The 20,070-nt window shown below is 36.4% G+C and overlaps 1 protein-coding gene across 1 annotated transcript in view; it reads right to left on the bottom strand.

The window, feature by feature from the left end:
- Positions 1 to 3,200: 3,200 nt before the first annotated feature.
- Positions 3,201 to 20,070, bottom strand: part of MAMDC2 (MAM domain containing 2) — a 180,450-nt gene continuing 163,580 nt past the window's right edge. Inside the window, exons 12-14 of the mRNA XM_081281720.1 lie at positions 11,312 to 11,571; positions 4,278 to 4,362; positions 3,201 to 3,903 (exon numbers count right to left, since the gene is read on the bottom strand). Of these exons, the coding sequence (XP_081137846.1) occupies positions 3,839 to 3,903; positions 4,278 to 4,362; positions 11,312 to 11,571 (410 nt within the window). The 3' untranslated portion in view covers positions 3,201 to 3,838. The remainder of the gene's footprint in view (positions 3,904 to 4,277; positions 4,363 to 11,311; positions 11,572 to 20,070) is intronic.

Here is a 20,070-nt window from a genome sequence, read left to right as displayed (position 1 = left end):
ATTTTAAATCTATATTGGGGATGCAGTTGGTAGGAGAGCTGGCAGGTTCTGATCAGAACACAGGTTTGGGAGTACAACAGACCTATGTTCAAATCCAGGCCCTACATCAGCTCCTGATCTCAGATAAATTTAGTTTCCCTGCTTGTAATATGGAACTATCACTATTATCTTCTTCATGGGCTGTTGCCAGGATTAAATGAATGAAATCATATGAAGCTCTTTGCACAGTATCAGAAAATAGTAAGTATTCAACACATCACAGCTGAAGGATTATTACTATGGATTTATGTTACCATCAAGAAGGCTGAGGAAATAGAAACAAAAACACATGGTATTGGCACCAAAACAAACTGGTAGACCAATGGTACAGAATAGAGGACACAGAGACTAGCCCTCATAATTACAGTTATCTTATGTTAGACAAACAATGTACATTGGGGAAAAGATAGCCTCTTCAACAAATGGTGCTAGGAAAATTGGAAATCCATATGCAATAAAATGAAATTAAACCCCCATTTCACACCATGCACAAAACTCAATTTAAAGTGGATCAGGGACCTGGGAATTAAACACTGCATCTATTAGAAGAAAAAGTAGGAACAAATCTCCATCATGACAAATTAGGCCCTAACTTCTGTAATAAGACTTCTACAGCACAAGAATTAATAATAAGACTCCTATAGTATAAGAATCAATAAATGGGATGGATTCAAACTAAAAAGCTTCTTCTCAGCAGAAGAAACAATCAGGTGAATAGAAAGCCTACTAATTGGGAACAAATTTTTACCACACACACATCAGATACAGCACTAATCTCTAGGAAATATAAAGAACCCCAAAATCTTAACATCAAAAAAGCAAATAACCCAATCAATAAATGGGCCAAGGAACTGAACAGACACTTCTCAGAAGAAGATATACAATCAATCAACAAATATATGAAAAAATATTCAATATCTTTAGCAATTAGGGAAATTCAAATCAAACTATTCTAAGATTTCATCTCACTCTAGTCAGAATGGCAGCTATTAAGAACACAGACAACAATAAGTGTTGGTGGGGATGTGGGGAAAAAGGCACACTCATACATTGCTGGTGGGACTGCAAATTGATGCAGTCAATATGGAAAGCAGTATGGAGAATCCTTGGAAAACTGGGAATGGAACCACCATTTGACCCAGCTATCCCACTCCTCGGTCTTTATCCAATGAACTTATAAACAGCATACTATAGGTACACAGCCACATTAATGTTTATAGCAGCACAATTCACAATAGCTAAACTGTGGAACTAACCTAGATGCCATTCAGTAGATGAATGGATAAAGAAAATGCGATATACACACACACACACACACACACACACACACACACACACAATGGAATATTACTCAGCATTAAATGAAAATAAAATCATGGCATTTGCAAGTAAATGAATGAAGCTGGAGAATATAATGCTAAGTGAAGTTCACCAATCCTAAAATATGATGAATGTTTTCTCTGATTTAAGGATGTTGATTCATAATGTGGTGGTGGTGGGGTGCATGTGAGGATTAAATGAACTCTAGATAGGGCAAAGGGGAGGGAGTGGAAGGGAGCAGGTATGGGGGTAGGAAAGACGGTGGAATGAGATGGACATCATTACCCTAAGTACATGTATGAAGACACAAATGGTGTGACTATACTTTATGTACAACCAGAGATATGTGTAATAAGAATTGTAATGCTTTCTTCTGACATATATAACAAATTAAAATAAAACATAAAATAATAAAAAAAGAAGGCTAGGGAATGACTTCACTCATTTAGTACAGATTATGAACTTCTTGCTAAGCATCCAGATACACCTATTAGGTCTTTGAGACCTGATCCACATTTCTTTATTCAGCAAACATAATTATAACTCTGGACAGAACTAAGGTTTTGAGGGAATTATGCCACTTAATGTGGAATTAAATTGGTCAACATCTTGAAATTTTCCCCAAAGTTTCCACTTTGTTTAGAGATTCTACCCATGGCTAATTAATCATTATGAGTAGAAAGGAGTTGATTTATTGAATTTTGTTTTATTATAAAATAAATTTATTTTCTCCATAAACCTCGTGATATTTATTTTGCATGGTTCAATATTTTTTTTTTGCTTTCCAAGTAATGTGACAATAAGAGCGGTATAATACTCTGAATAGACCAGTGTAAGGGTTTTGATGCTCTTGAGTGGAAAAACCTCCCAACTCCATGTAAGTAATGAACTTCTAGACACTCAAAGTCATAAGAGCTGAGTCTTAAGTTATTCTACTTTATAGCTGTGGGATCTTAAGTAATTTCTTTACTGTTTGATACTGTTTTCTTATCTGTGAAAAGAGCCAATATTTACATCTTGAGGGATCACAGAAAAATTAAACTCATTCATTCATTCATAAAACAATGCCTTTTTTTCTCAGAACCTACTAAATACCATATATCTTCCTGGGTACTAAGAATGGAAAAATAAAACATCAAGAATTCTTACTCTTATAGAGTGTATTTGAGATAAAATGTGGGAAAAATTTGAGATTCCTTATGCAAAATAAAACACTCTTGGGCTGGGGGCAGAGCTCAGTGATAGAGCACTTGTCTAGCTGCATGAGGCCCTGGGCTCAATTGCTACTACAGTCAAAACAACAACAACAACAAAGCCCCACTCTTTAAAAATTAATTATTATATCATTGATGCAATACTTATGTCACTATAAAAACTTAAGAACATTTAATTGTGGCAGAATAGAGATTCAAATTAGAAAGTGCAGTTACATAATGAAGATATTCTGATAAAGAAAAATAATACAGAAATGAGTCAGTTACTAATGAAAGATTTTTCAAATTATCTTTTATTAGGTAATTTATGATTTCACAACAGCTGTATTAATACACAAATAAATAAATATATATATATATATATATATATATATATATATATATATATATATATAATTTTCCAATCAGGTTAATAAAAAGCAGTAGTTTAGTATATCTGATTGAATTCATATTACTCAAAACCTTACCAAAACATTTGTTACAAAAATAAGTCAAATTGTTGAACAAATTTATAAAAATTATTGGATGTGTGTACATAAAAAATTTCAAGCTTGCTTTATTAAAAAAAAGAGTGCAATTTCTATCCATGTGCTCATAGTGACTTTCAAAGGTAGTTTAAAGGGATAAAAAAGAAGGTAGCATAACTTGTAATACAGCATTAATTAATACTGACTTACCCTGGGATTTCAAGAAAGATCCTTTGTTATCACATATGGTGAAAAATATTAAAAATTAATGCTCCATTTCTATGAATAAAACATAGAAAATAAGACTTCATTTTTCCTGTCTAACTTGTTTCCATGGAAAACTGCATTCATTCTGCAGATATTACTGATACCCCACATTATTTACTTTAAAAATGTTGATGATCTACTTGAAATTCAAATAAAACCCCACAAAACCTATTCTCTCAATACATTCACTGAATGCAGATTTAAGTGAGCACACTCATTTTGATTGTGCCCTTTATTTGAATACTTTAAAATGACTATAAGCACATTTGTATTTTAACTGGTACCAAAATTAAGATGAATGATCTATTCAAAACCAACAGCCTGTACTCCTAGTAACAGTTGTCAAATGCAAGGAAAAAAATAAAAAGCCCTGAGTCAGTATTTTTTTGCAAAAGTAATGAAAAGGATTGCTCTGAAGTCATCTTATAACTTATAAAATGATTAAGACCGTCCAGTATTCATTTGTTTCATTTTCATTTTGATTGAAGAGAGGTACAACTTTTGTCTAATTAATCCAATTCAGATCATGTTTTAATACTCAATTGCATTTAAATCCTCAGAATATCCTGATGATTGTTGAGTTGTATCTTCCACTTCTGTCAGGAAAGACATATAGAAAAAAATGTTTTTCTCTGCTTATTATAGAAAAACAATATTTAATTGTAGTTTTATCATTTAAGACTATATTGGATATAGTCTTATATCGTCTTTTTTTTCTTTTTTTTATTGGTTGTTCAAAACATTACATAGTTCTTGATATATCATATTTCACACTTTGATTCAAGTGGTTTATAAACTCCCATTTTTACCCCGTATACAGATTGCAGAATCACATCAGTTACACTTCCATTGATTTACATATTGACATACTCATGTCTGTTGTATTCTGCTGCTTATATCGTCTTATATATAGTCTTGATTGAAAAATCTTTTTTCAATCAAGCTTCTATAACTGGGAAAATATTATTACCTGTACAGGGTCCTGCCTGAAATTTAACATCATCAATAGCAATATCACTTCTTATTGATGCTCCCCGAATGGCTTCAAAAATTATCTGAAAAATAATTGAATTTGAATTTAGAAATAGAGTAATCCTGATATAACTATGTTTGTCAGGGAAAGTTCAAGTTTTGTGGGTCTAAAGGCGTAGGTAGTTCTTGGGGACCTCTATAAGGAAAATGGTACAAAATTACAAATTCAAATTTAAGTACTTTAGTTTATTTGGAATTTAAAGATATTTTCAATAAATTACTGGACCCTTGGAGATTCAGATCCCATGCTCACCACCCCCCTTCTTTTGGCATCGGGGATTGAACCCATGGGGGCTCTACCACTGAGCTACATCCCCAGGGGTCCCCTACTCCCATGCTGCCTTTTAAATTTGAAATAGGGTCCCACTAATTTGCCCAGGTTGGCCTTGAACTTGCCATTCTTCTGCTTTAGCCTCTGAGTCCCTGGGATTACAGGCATGTGCCATCACACTTGGCTCTGATCCCTTTCTTCCCCAGAAATGCTTACCAAAAAATGCTTCCCAGTGTTTACTTGGGTCCCTCTTCCCATTTAGAACACTCTATTTCTAGAACCTCCCAGCACCCACATGGCCTATGAAAGTGAGAGGCCCTGAAGCTTAAATTTCTTTAGGCTCTCCATAAATCTTCCTTTGATACCGGTACTTTACAAAAAGACTTAGTATGACTGTATATACACACTTATAAACAGAAAAGCATAATAATTAAATTTACCAAAATAGAATGGTTCATTTATCATGTAAAATACCAACTATCAAAGACCCAGATCAAGGAGAAGAGGGAACAATGTCATGACTTTAGAGTCTGAGCAGAAAATAACTGATTAAATATTCTTGTTCTAGGAAAAATAGATTACCAGCTCTAAGGTTGCCCCCAACAATGGTTAATAAACTACTCATTACTTCAAGAAGATTTGTGGGTAATGAAAATTGTTCATAAGACATATTTGCTCTACTCATTTTATGAACAAATGACTTCTCATTGGACTAGTTAATGATTTAAATTAAATAAAAAAGAATGCCCTTAAACTAATTTCATTAAACCTCTTTAAATTAAATAAGATTATAAATTGAATAATTAACATGTTTTTGAAATTAATGACTTAAAATAGCTTTAGTGACAGACAAAGCAAACCAATGATTAATAAGAATTCTAAGGACATAAGCTGTGCTGGTTAATTTTAAATGTCAACTTGACTGGGGTAAAGATACCCAGATAGCTGGTAAAGCATTATATCTGGGTATGTCTGTCAGACTGTTTCTAAAAGAGATTGGCATTTGAATCAGTGGACTAAGTAAGAAGAATATACCCTTACCCAGTGTGGGTCAGCAACATCCAATCTATTGAAGGCTCAGATAGAACAAAAAATAGATTCATTCTTTCTTCTGGATCTGGGACACCCATCTTCTGCTGCCTTTGGACATCAGAAGCCCAGGCTTTCAGGCTTTCGGACTCTGAGGCTTACACTAGCAGCCTCCCAGGTTTTCAGGCCTTCTGCCTCAGTCTAAGAGTTATACTATTGGCTCCTTTAGTTTTCAGGCTTCAGATTTGGATTAAGCTATGGTTTCCTGGTCCTCTAACTTGCAGATGATATATCATTGGGGATTTTCAACCTCTGTAATTGCACGAGCCAATTCCTAAATGATAAATCCCTTCCCATCTGTTTCTCTGTTTGGTTCTGTTTCTCTAGAGAACAGTCGTTGAAACACAACCCTAAACAAGAATCCGTATAAATGGCAAGACAAGGTGGAGAAATGTTCTAACACATTTAGATTTAGATTTTAGATTTAGAGGACATATAAATGAAGTTAATAAACATTTTGGTTTTCTGAACAACAAAATCTGTTTTTTGACCTCTGAGTCTGCAGTGAAAAATGTAACAGACAAATTTTGATGAAATTATATTCTGAATAATATGTGATTTTGCCAAACACTTGATTTCATATGACCCTCTCCTTTGAATTTTCTTAACACTTCAGTGATGACAATTTTACACCACTGATTTCACTGTTATATTTATAGATATGTAGGAGTATCTCTCTCTCTTTTCCCTACAATGATGATGAGATTCACTTGACATATCTTTATGCTTTAGAACTAACAAAATCTATCTGGTAGCAGCTAATGAACAAATATTTATTTATAGAATAAACACAATGAATATAGTATTAAATAACATATTTCCTTGGTTCTCAAATTGTGGGGCAGACACACTCAAGTACATTCACAAGAGTGCTCTGGGATAGTTTGAAATTTAATGGGAAACATAGCAATATTCAACATGTAGCAAACACTGTATGAACTACTAGTTCACAATCATTCAAAGATTCAACATTAGATTGATCTATATTCCCTTTGATAACATCTTATCTTTATAGAGCTATGGTTTTGGAAGATGCTATAATTAAAGGAAGCACTATGTAAAAATCAGTGTAGAACATTAAATGAAGGTGGCATAATGATCTGCTTTCAAAGTTTGAGAAGTTGTACAATGCCTGACAGGTATACATATGCTATTAATAAATAATTGAGGTAATTTAAGAATAGATAAAAATATTTTTTCTTTTAATTTAAGTATTTTTTTAACAAAGAAGTTATCAGAACATAAATACATATGAAGTTGTTTGGACTTAGGTAATTAATAAATTGAACCATTAGGTATTTCATTTGGTGTAGGGGAACGGGGAGAAATTACCAAGATGATAGGAATGATGAACAAAATTATTTGGAGACTAGGCTCTCAACTGAGTACCTGGCACAAAGGAATTCCTAGTAAATGTTAGGCAGTATAATTAACAATAAGACTGATGTAAATACTTCAGTGAGCTGAGAATTTGTCCAACACTTTGTTTCAATGACAACAAAATTTAAGAAACAACAGAGGAAAACACCCGAAAGCAGAGGGAAATAATAATCAGGGAATCCAAAGGAGATGAAATGAGTTTGTGTTTTTGATCAATAGTGAGTCAGGTTTTGCTTAGCTCCTTAATAAATCCCTTAGGAAGGAACATGATGAAAAATTTGTCATTTGATGTATTTCCTCTACAATGATAATCTGAAGACTGGCCCATCTTTGGGAGGCCACCCATATATTTACCCCAAAGGGAACAGTCTCAAGTGGCAGCAATGCAATAGGACTCTTAAAAACTACACCTGTCTGGCTTCACTCATGATGTGCACATTTACTTCCTTTAGCTCCATTTTCTTCCTTGAACTCCAGTCTCGTATCTACTGTTTACTTGACACATCCACTTGGATTTCTAACAGACATAAGAAACTTAACATGTCCAATATAAACAAAACCTATCAACTTCTCTCATGCGCACAACTGTTCTTACTCCTCCAGATGTACTCTCCCTAGCTTTCCTTATCTCCATAAATAGCATAGACATTCACTGTAGCAATTGCTCAGGCCCAAAACTTTAAAGTCATCTTGACTTTTCTCTGTCTGAAACTCCACATTCTATACTTAAGTTGTCCTGGAAGCTTCTGATGACATCTCACCCCCGCTACCAAGTATACTTTTCACACAGTAGCTGAAGTGATTGTTTCAAAAATATAATTCAGATCCTATTACCATAAAGGCATCTTACAGCTACCTATTGCTCTTGAAATAATTTCAAACTCTTTGTCATACCCTCCAAGGACTTCCATGATTATTTTAAAGCCCTTTGACTTTGTCACCTGATTGGTTTGGTCTCTTTCTCCTCCTCTGCTTTAAATTAATATTATTTTATTTTATTGTGCAGTGGTGGGGATTGAACTCAGAGCCTCATGCATGCTAGTAAGTGCTCTACCATTTCTATATCCCAGCCCTTCATATTATTATTCACGGACACATCATTATTGCATGCCTTCATAGGGAACAATATGTTTTAATATATGCATACATTTTGGAATGATCAAATCAAGAATATTAACATATTTGCTGTATACATTTTTTGCAGTGAGACCTTTGCAATTTACTCTCTTATTTTGAGATATGCAATATGTTACTATTGACTATATAGCCACCCTACTGTGTAAACAGATCACTAAAATTATTCCTCCTATTTACCAGAAACTTTATAACCTTTGACTAAGGACTTCTCATTCTTTTCCCTCCCCCTACCTACCATGCCTCATGGAACCGTCATTCTACTCTATTTCTAGGAGTTCAACTTGACTTACTGTCACCTGGTGCTACATTATATATTTTTGGCTTATATTTTTTTTTACCTGTATCCCACTAGAATATAAACTCCAAAAAGACAAGAAATTTATCTGTTCTATTTATTGTAGAATCCTTAGCACAGAACAGCAAGTGGCCAAAAAATATTTATTAAAAATGGGATATTTTACCTCCAAACTACTGGAACTCAGTCTGGATGCCTAATCTAGCTATTAAGAATACCAATTCTGTTGTGATAATATGAATTAGAAACTAGGGAAATTTGAGAGGGAATATAGTTTGAGAAATAAGAATAATACCTTTTATAATATAATATGATCATGTTTTCAAAGCCCCTTCACACAAATAATCTCACTTGACTCCAATTCTATCTGTGGTAATGTCAGCAAGGCAGGAATTATTTTCTCATTTTGAAAATGTATGAATGATCTCACAAGGATAAAATTTGTCCAAGATCACCCAGAGCTTGTGACCTTAAGGCAATGATGATATTTTGGAACTTCTGTGAAGGCAGAAGTACAGAACAGTGCCTTATAGAACTAGGCAGATCTGGGTTCAAGCTCTTGTCTGGCCACCTACCAACATTTACTCTTCCCCATCTGCAAAATGGAGCTATAGGATCAATGGAAGTAATGTATGTATAACAGCATTGCAAGTGCCCAGCATACAGAAGATGGCTACTCTATGTGCACATGTGTGTTTGAATTTCATTAGACCCTAGGATGCTTTGGAGCACCCAGTTCAGCCCAGTTCCCCTGCAGTCATCTGGGATTCCTGAGGGAATCACTAAGTCCAGAGAAGATTCAAATCTGTTCCATTCTAAGCCAAGTGGGACAGTCTGGAGTCTTGCTTCCAGACTGTGAGCTGAAAATCTCTAGGGTCATTCGATACCCTTTGAACTCCAATACCCCAAGATGCCACCCCATCTCTCTGTCTGTCTGCCCTTCTCTCTCTCTCTCTCTCTCTCTCTCTCTCTCTCTCTCTCTCACACACACACACACACACACACACACACACACACACACATACACGACATTTAAAGTGACAAGCTACCAACAGGTTTATGTGCAAGGCCCTGTGCCTGACCTTAGGGAAAATTTCCTATTTTCCAGAACTTAAATCTTACAGTACTTGCATATCAATATAACTTGGGAGTTTTGAAAATATCAATGCTGGACTGGCAGGTATAGTTCAGTGTAGAGCACTTGCCTAGCATGCATGAGGGCTTGGAGCATTTTGCAATGCAGCATTGGAATGAAAAAAGAAGGAGGAGGAAGAGAAAGAGGAGTTTCAGTCAGAGTTTGGGTACCATCCCTAAAGATCCAGATTCATTTAATTCAGCATAGAGATTCTATATCTTTTGCATGCATCAGAATCATGTGGGACGTCTTATTAAAACAGATTTTTTGGGTCCCAGAAATTCCCAAGTTTTTGATTCAGTACTTCTGAGGTGGAGCCTGAAAATTCGCATTTCAGGTGAACTTGCATTTTAGTTATTGCTAATGCTGCTGATACCCGGATCACACTTCAAAAAACATGTGGTAAGGATAGAAGTATGAATGCTAGTAGCCTAACAAAATTGATCCATCATCTCTGAAGGATGGTCAATTAAGTTCCTGAGCAACCTACTTCCTTCTGTAATAGACATTATATCATCATCAATATTATTCATAGAACTGTTATTCTTTACCAAGTTTCTAGACAGTTTATCCATGCTGAGCTAATTTGGCCTTTCTTAAATAATGGCCCATCTTCCTTCTGTCATTTGTTCTTTAACAATGCAGCACACTGGATGGCATTACAACCTGGCCACCTGAGCTTCTGAAATTCTTTTGATCTGTAAAAAATTAATTTTCGCTGTAAGGTGGTAACAAAACTAAACCCTTATTTTGGATTCCTCTTCCCAGGAAGATTTGGAATTTGGGCAGGCTAATGGCTAAGCTAGAGTGCTGGTCCAGGAGGTTTATTAGTCAGAAGCAAGGAGGGAGAAGAAGCTGGGCGCTTAGTTGGAAGTTACACTTGAGAATTCTACACAGCAATTTTAAGAACAATTAGGTGTCTGGAAGTTATTTCCTCAACGTTTTCTGGGGTTCTCATGGTAGTCAGGTAAAATTGGGGGCTGTCAAAAGGCAGTTGCTGCTCTCTAGCAGAGACTGGCTGCCCAGCCCCATCTATTAGAATTTAAAAGGCTTTTTCCCATTGCTGCCCAGACTCCTTTATGATCAAGATCACCTAGAACAGAAGTCTTCTTTAGCACCTAGAGGACCTAGAGGGAGACCCAGGGCTTGAAATCAAGGCTCAGTTTCTTTCATATCAATCCACTGATAGGATCAGAGGCTTAAAAACACTTATTCTGGACCATACATACTCTTAAATAGAAGCTTAAAACAAAACCCTTACATGCATGTGGGTAGAGGAATAAAAGATGCAGCTGCAACAACTAATTAGGCAACACCATATTTAGAAGGAAAGGAGATTTCGTTTTGGAGGTTTATAGGACACATGAAAATATACTTGACATTCATAATGTACTAAGATAAAAATAGATACACTTTCATGATTGAATTGCAGAAAAATCACTTTATGCATAAATATCCTAAGCTTTCTCTCCCTGTCTAATTTCTCAATCACTTCTTAGATTTAATCAACATAGAGGCTAATTATGTTTACTCTTAAACGAATCTTCCCTTATCTATGACCTTGAGAAAGGACAAAATATTCTCTTGGATAATGAGAAAAAGGAGAAACATCAGAAGCTTACATGCATGTTTTCCCTCGCTTGAATCTTATCTCTTTTGGCTTACCTGGTGTTGCTGCGTACAGCTGTACTCAATCAGAGCTCGGAGCCAGGAAACGCTCTGCTCACCTCTTCTTCTCCATAAAAGCGACTCTTCACTGTCTTCTTCTTTCTTCAAGTAAACACTCAGCAGGCCAGTCCCTGCTCCATACATGTGGTAGAAGAAGGTCAAGCAGTGTTTTCCAGGGATGCCTCGCAGAGGCTTGGACCGGAGATGTGCTTTTTGTCCATACACCATATGGGAGGCCTCGATGTACATGTAGTAGCCTTGAGAGAAATGCAAAGCGGGTATTGTTAAAAAGGACACAAATCACATTTTCTTCTTTTGTAGTGTACCTGGAAACATGGGCAACTTCACTGCCGTAGTGAGAATGGGTTTTATATTCTGGAGAATGTATATCCTAGAAGAATAAATATGCTAAAAGAATTAGACCATAAAATGATATTATGGGCGGGGGGTGACCCAGGGGCATTTTATCACTGAGCTACATCCCCAGTCCTTTTTAAATTTATTTATTTATTTATTTATTTCTAAATTTTATTTTTTTTATTGGTTGTTCACAACATTACAAAGCTCTTGACATATCATATTTCATACACTAGATTGAAGTGGGTTATGAACTCCCAATTTTACCCCAAATGCATATTGCAGAATCACGTCAGTTACACATCCACAATTTTACATAATGTCCTATTGGTCATTGTTGTATTCTGCTACCTTTCCTATCCCCTACTATCCCCACTCCCCTCCCCTCCCATCTTCTCTCTCTACCCCATCTACTGTAATTCATTTCTCTCCTTGTTTATTTTCCCATTCCCCTCACAACCTCTTATATGTAATTTTGTATAGCAATAAGGGTCTCCCTTCATTTCCATGCAATTTCCCTTTTCTCTCCCTTTCCCTCCCATCTCATGTCTCTGTTTAATGATAATCTTTTCTTCCTGCTCTTCCTCCCTGCTCTGTTCATAGTTGCTCTCATTATATCAAAGAAGACATTTGGTGTTTGTTTTTTAGGGATTGGCTAGCTTCACTAAGCATAATCTGCTCTAGTGCCATCGATTTCCCGGCAAATTCTATGATTTTGTCATTTTTTATTGCTGCATAGTACTCCATTGTGTATAGATGCCACATTTTTATTTATCCATTCATCTATTGAAAGGCATCTGGGTTGGTTCCACAGTCTAGCTATTGTGAATTGTGCTGCCATGAACATCGATGTGGTAGTATCCCTGTAGCATGCTCTTTTAAGGTCCTCAGGGAATAGTCCGAGAAGGGCAATAGCAGGGTCAAATGGTGGTTCCATTCCCAGCTTTACCAGGAATCCCCAAACTGCTTTCCAAATTGGCCGCACCAATTTGCAGTCCCACCAGCAATGTACAAGAGTACCCTTTTCTCCACATCCTCGCCAGCACTTGTTGTTGTTTGACTTCATAGTGGCTGCCAATCTTACTGGAGTGAGATGGTATCTTAGGGTGGTTTTGATTTGCATTTCTCTGACTGCTAGAGATGGTGAGCATTTTTTCATGTACTTGTTGATTGATTGTATATCCTCCTCTGAGAAGTGTCTGTTCAGGTCCTTGGCCCATTTGTTGATTGGGTTATTTGTTATCTTATTGTCTAATTTTTTGAGTTCTTTGTATACTCTGGATATTAGGGCTCTATCTGAAGTGTGAGGAGTAAAAATTTGTTCCCAGGATGTAGGCTCCCTATTTACCTCTCTTATTGTTTCTCTTGCTGAGAAAAACTTTTCAGTTTAAGGAAGTCCCCTTTGTTGATTCTTGTTATTAACTCTTGTGCTATGGGTGTCCTATTAAGGAATTTGGAGCCCGACCCCACAATCTGTAGATCGGAGCCAACTTTTTCTTCTATCAGACGCAGAGACTCTGATTTGATATCAAGCTCCTTGATCCACTTTGAGTTAACTTTTGTGCATGGCGAGAAAAAGGGATTCAGTTTCATTTTGTTGCATATGGATTTCCAGTTTTCCCAACACCATTTGTTGAAGATGCTATCCTTCCTCCATTGCATGCTTTTAGCCCCTTTATCAAATATAAGATAGTTGTAACTTTGTGGATTAGTCTCTGTGTCCTCTATTCTATACCATTCGTCCACCCGCCTGTTTTGGTACCAGTACCATGCTGTTTTTGTCACTATTGCTCTGTAATATAGTTTGAAATCTGGTATCGCTATACCGCCTGATTCACACTTCCTGCTTAGAATTGCTTTTGCTATTCTGGGTCTTTTATTTTTCCATATGAATTTCATGATTGCTTTATCTATTTCTACAAGAAATGCTGCTGGGATTTTGATTGGCATTGCATTAAACCTATAGAGAACTTTTGGTAATATCGCCATTTTGATGATGTTAGTTCTGCCTATCCATGAACAGGGTATATTTTTCCACCTTCTAAGATCTTCTTCTACTTCTCTCTTTAGGGTTCCGTAGTTTTCATTGTATAAATTTTTCACCTCTTTTGTTAGGTTGATTCCCAAGTATTTTATTTTTTTTGAGGACATTGTGAATGGAATGTTTTTCCTCATTTCCGTTTCAGAAGTTTTGTCGCTGATATACAGAAATGCCTTTGATTTATGCGTGTTGATTTTATATCCTGCCACTTTGCTGAATTCATTTATTAGTTCTAGTAGTTTCTTTGTAGACCCTTTTGGGTCTTCTAGATATAGAATCATGTCATCTGCAAATAGTGATAATTTAAGTTCTTCTTTTCCTATTTTTATGCCTTTAATTTTTTTCGTCTGTCTAATTGCTCTAGCCAGTGTTTCGAGAACTATATTGAATAGAAGTGGTGATAGAAGGCATCCCTGTCTTGTTCCAGATTTTAGAGGGAATGCCTTTAACTTTTGTCCATTCAGAATGATGCTAGCCTGAGGCTTAGAATAGATAGTTTTTACAATGCCAAGGTAAGTTCCTGTTATCCCTAGTTTTTCTAATATTTTGAACATAAAGGGATGCTGTACTTTGTCGAATGGTTTCTCTGCATCTATCGAGATGATCATATGGTTCTTATCTTTAAGTCTATTGATGTGGTGAATAACATTTATTGATTTCTGTATATTGAACCATCCTTGCATCCCAGGGATGAATCCTACTTGATCATGGTGCACAATTTTTTGGATGTGTTTTTGTATTCGATTCGCCAGAATTTTATTGAGGATTTTTGCATCTAGGTTCATTAGAGATATTGGTCTGTAGTTTTCTTTCTTTGAGGTGTCTTTGTCTGGTTTCGGAATCAGGGTGATGTTGGCCTCATAGAATGAATTTGGAAGAGCTCCCTCCTTTTCTATTTCCTGAAATAACTTGAAAAGTATTGGTATTAATTCTTCTTTAAAGGTTTTGTAAAACTCCGCTGTATGCCCATCCGGTCCTGGGCTTTTCTTGGTTGGTAGTCTTTTGATGGCTTCTTCAATTTCATCCATTGATATTGGTCTGTTCAAATTGTGTGTATCCTCCTGACTCAGTCTGGGCAAATCATATGACTTAAGAAATTTATCGATGCCTTCACTATCTTCTATTTTATTGGAATATAGGTTTTCAAAAATAATTTCTAATTGTCTTCTGTATTTCTGTAGCATCTGTTGTGATATTGCCTTTTTCATCCCGTATGTTAGTAATTTGAGTTCTCTCTCTTCTTCTCTTCGTTAGCATGGCTAAAGGTCTGTCGATCTTATTTATTTTTTCGAAGAAACAACTTTTAGTTTTGTTAATTTTTTCAATAGTTTCTTTTGTTTCAATTTCATTGATTTCCGCTCTGATTTTAATTATTTCTTGCCTTCTGCTACATTTGCTGTTGTTTTGCTCTTCCTTTTCTAGGGCTTTGAGATGAAGTGTGAGCTCATTTATTTGTTGGTTTTTTCTTTTTTTGAGGAATGACCCCCAGGCGATGAATTTTCCTCTTAAAACTGCTTTCATTGTGTCCCATAGATTCCGATATGTTGTTTCTGTATTTTCATTTATCTCTAAGAATTTTTTGATTTCCTCCTTTATGTCTTCTGTAACCCATTGATCATTCAGTAACATATTGTTCATTTTCCATGTGATGTAGAATTTTTCCTTCCTTCTTTTATCATTGATTTCCAGTTTCATTCCATTATGATCAGATAAAATGCATGGTATTATCTCCACCCCTTTATATTTACTGAGGGTTGCCCTATGGCATAATATATGGTCTATTTTTGAGAAGAATCCATGGGCTGCTGAGAAAAAAGTATATCCATTTGATTATGGTTGATATATTCTATATATGTCAGTTAAGTCTAGGTTATTGATTGTGATATTGAGTTCTATAGTTTCTTTATTCAACTTTTGTTTGGAGGATCTGTCCAATGGTGAGAGAGGTGTGTTGAAGTCACCCATAATTATTGTGTTGTGGTCTATTTGATTCTTGAACTTGAGGAGAATTTGTTTTATGAATGTCGCAGCACCATTATTTGGTGCATAAATATTGATAATTGTTATGTCTTGTTGGTGAATGGTTCCTTTTAACAGTATATAATGTCCTTCTTTATCCCTTTTGATTAACTTAGTCTTGAAGTCGATTTTATTCGATATGAGGATGGCCACCCTTGCTTGCTTACGAGGACCATGTGCGTGGTATATTTTTTGCCATCCTTTCCCCTTAACCGTCTGTATATCTTTTCCAATCAGATGTGTCTCCTGGAGGCTGCATATTGTTGGATTTGTTTTTTTAATCCATGATACCAGCCTATGTTGCTTTACTGGAGAGTTTAAGCCATTAACATTCAGAGTTACTATTGATATATGGTTTGTACTTCCATCCATGTTTGATTATTTATCCTTTTTTTTTAAAAAAAATTTAGTTTGTTTCTCCATGATTATCTTTCCCCTCGCCCTCTGTCTTTACCGAGGTACTTCCCACTGATGGTTTTGGTTATTGTTTTTCATTTCTTCCTCGTGTAGTGTTTTGCTCAAAATGCTTTGCAATGCTGGTTTTCTGGTTGCAAATTCTTTTAACTTTTGTTTATCATGAAAGATTTTTATTTCGTTGTCATACCTGAAGCTTAATTTTGCTGGATACAGAATTCTTGGTTGGCATCCATTGTCTTTCAGTGTTTGATACATTGTTCCATGACCTTCTTGCTTTCAGTGTCTGTGATGAAAAATCTGTTGTTAACCTTATTGGTTTACCCCTGAATGTAATCTGTCTCCTTTCTCTTGTAGCTTTTAATATTTTCTCTTTGCTCTGTATATTGGATATCTTCATAACAATGTGTCTTGGCGTTGGTCTACTGTGATTTTGTGTGCTCGGTGTCCTGTATGCATCTTCAATTTGTATGTCTGTTTCCTTTTTTATTTCTGGAAAGTTTTCTGTAATTATTTCATTCAGCAGGTTACTCATTCCCTTGGTTTGAATCTCTGTACCTTCTTCTATCCCGATGACTCGTAAGTTTGGTTTTTTTATGTTATCCCATAACTCTTGGATGTTTTTCTCGTGATTTTTTACCAGCCTTTCTGAGTTGGCTAGACTCTTTTCAAGATGATATATTTTGTCTTCATTATCTGACGTTCTGGCTTCTACTTGCTCCACTCTGTTAGTGATACTCTCAATTGAGTTTTTAATTTGGTTTATCGTTTCCTTCATTTCTAGAATTATTGTTTGATTATTTTTTATAATCTCTATCTCCTGATAAAGATGCTTAACTTCTTCTTTTATCTGTTTATGTAATTCATTCTCAATGTGTTCTTTCGCTGCTTGAATTTGCTGTCTTGTATCCTCTTTAAGGTTCCATTCCATCTGTCTAAGGTGTTCCTTGAGTTCTTTATATGACCATTTTTCTGATGACTCTAGGTCCTCCTGAATATTTAGGCTGTCCTGCATTGTTTGTACTCCTTTTCTTCCTTGCTTTTTCATGGTCTTAGTGCCTTTATAAGAGACTCCAGAGATTCACTCATCTCTTCCATCAAGTGGGGATTAAGAGAGAAGATGGCCATCTAGGAAGAAACAGGTCCTTCCTTGACACCAGATCTACTGGCAACTTGATCTTAAACTTCTCAACTTCCAGAACTGTGATAAGTACATTTCTGTTGTGTGTAAGCTGCTCAATCTATAATAATTTGTTAGAGTGGCCCAAACAGACTAAGATACAGCCTCACCCTAAAACCTACTGCACCCTTCTAGTTGCTCAGCCCCAAACCTGTGAGTCACGTGCCACTTTCCACATAAGGGATTCCCATTGGCTCTACCTTTGAAATATGTTCAGAAGCCAGTCACGTCTCTTCTCACTGCCGATACTGTCTCAGTCCAAACTACTATCATTTTTTTCCCCCTGGACTAATGCAAAAGCTTCCTGGCCACAAAAGTTGGCCTGCTTTTATCATCACCCCTTACAATCCAAACTCAACACAGTATCCATAGTGATCCTTCTAAAACAAAAGGTAAATCTTGCTATGCCTCTGTTCAAACCTTCCCTTGGTTCAGCTTTTCAGAGTTAAAAGCTGACTTCCTCAGTTAGGATTGTCTTTAGGGGCCTGGACAATCTGGCACCCATTCTTCTAACCTTGCTGGCTCTCACCACCTTTCACTGACTTACCTTTCTTCTTACTCACTCCAGTTGCTGTATTCTGCTTTCCCTAGAGATGCCACCTCAGGACCTTTGTATGTGCTAATCCTGGATCCTCCCACAGTTCTCATGTTTTACTCGGTCACCTCCTTTAAGTCTTTTCTCAGATATTACCTTTTCAATTATGCCTGTTCTGACTACAATATAAAAAATTGCTATTTCCTCATCCCCTACATCTTAATTTATTATGTTTTCCATAGCATACATTTGCCTCATAACATCCTATGTAATTTTCTTACTTTAATGTTTATCTGCCTTCCTCCTCTAGAACACACTAAGACAGAGATTTTTCCTCTTTAGTTCACTGTCATGTAACAATCTTTGAAAATGGAACATGGTAGATGCTTGAAAATATTTGCTGATAGGTGAATGAATGCAGTTTTTTCACAGCTCTAAGCCATAAATCAGTTCAACCATTTCTAGAACACATGGTTCTGGGGATATAGTTCCGTTGGTAGAGTGCTTGCCTCGCATGTACAAGGTCCCAGGTTCAATCCCCAGCACCACCAAAAAAAAAAAAAAAAAAAAAATCTAGAACACTTGGCTTCACCAAGTGCACTCCTAATGTGTGAGGTCCTTGGAAGGAGACACACACTTGATTTGGACCCTCCAAGGCAAAACTAGACCAAACTCAAGCTTTTCCTCTCTTTCTCCCTGCCTTTCTCTTATTGGTGGTACTGGGGACTGGATCCAAGAATGTTCTGCCTCTGAGTTACATCCACAGCCCTTTAAATTTTTTTTTTTTTTTTGAGACAGGATATCACTAAGTTGCCCAAAACGAGTTCAGTTGTCCTCAAATTAGTTCCACACCATGTGAGATGTTTTTTTAAATGAACACACATAACAGAGAGACAGGTGACCTAGAATTGTCTTTCCTTTAGTGATAAGGTCAGTGTACACCTAGTAATCACAATATGGGGTCTTAACAGGTTATTCTGAGTTCCTGGAAGATTGGAAAACTCTCCATCACCTCTAGGATCATTTGATTGAATTCCTGCCTTGGTGAGTATAATACCCTCATTCGTTCAGCCTTGAAATGGAGCAGCTTCCTCCATCCCATCCCCTGTTTTTTGGACCATACACACCTCCACAGATGTGATTACTAAGGTCTATAATACTTTCAGTTCATTCACCTCTGAGTCTTGGTTTTGAGTTGGAAGCTATTAGCTAAGGTTTCCAGTTCCACAGAATCCCTGTGTACCATGAAATACAAAAGAAAATCTGTACCATTTGACCTGGGAAACTGCTGCTTTTGGACAGCAAAGATTATGTCCCAATGGGAGTCCCTTGCTGGGGCACTGACACCAGTCTAGTTTTCTTGAATAGTGTCGGCCTTTGCAAATATTCTTCAGGATATAGTTTATATTTTAAGGATTCATGTATAAGGCAATTCTGATTTAGAGCAATCGAGACCAACATCTATACCTAAAAATAATTTTAACAAATTTGTCAACTGATCAGACTCTGCCCTCTCATGCACAAACAAATAATGCCTTGAGACTACAATTTTTTTTCTTTTTGACCTGCATATGATATTTCCTTTCCCCAGAAAACAAAAAACAAAAACACCAGAGCTTTATGGAGGGGCAATCCACCTCACATATGTTCCAAAAGCAGAGAAAAGTCCTGTGTGTTGACAAGCTTTACCCCATTACAGCTTCAAGCTCTGTTTCAGCAAACAAAAGCTGTGGAGGGAAGCCAGGAAATCCCAGCAGCTCCTGTGTTCCTGCACATGAAAGATTCCAGCCTGTGAAAGGGATTATTAACTGGAGAAAACAAATGACTTTCTCTCTGTGGGTCATTGTTCAACATTCAAGATGGGTGTTCCAGTGCATCTACTGAAAGATCAGGGTCCCATCTGTTTTTTGCATGGCAACTGTGATGTGTTGAGATGAACAGACACTAAACAGATCCATAATCCTGAAGTGTGAAGCAGCTGTTCCTCCAGGATCATGACTCTGTCTTGCAGGGCTGGGAAGGAGCCCCAGTGGCCTGAGTGAAGAGGCTCTGAGGAATGAACAGCTAACCACATTCAGTAAGCTGGAAGGGACTTATAATCAGGGCCCAAAGACATCAATGCTCTGGGGAACAACTGCTAGAGGTGTTTCTCTAAGGTTATTCTTTACTTTTGACTCATTTTAAAATCTTGTCATAAACAAGGAGTTAAT

The sequence above is a fragment of the Spermophilus citellus genome (assembly GCF_964194105.1).
Source record: "Spermophilus citellus genome assembly, chromosome: 2".
In the NCBI taxonomy this organism is placed as follows: Eukaryota; Metazoa; Chordata; class Mammalia; order Rodentia; family Sciuridae; genus Spermophilus; species Spermophilus citellus.
Note: the sequence above shows the minus strand (reverse complement) of the source record. Positions and strands in the feature narration are given on the sequence as shown.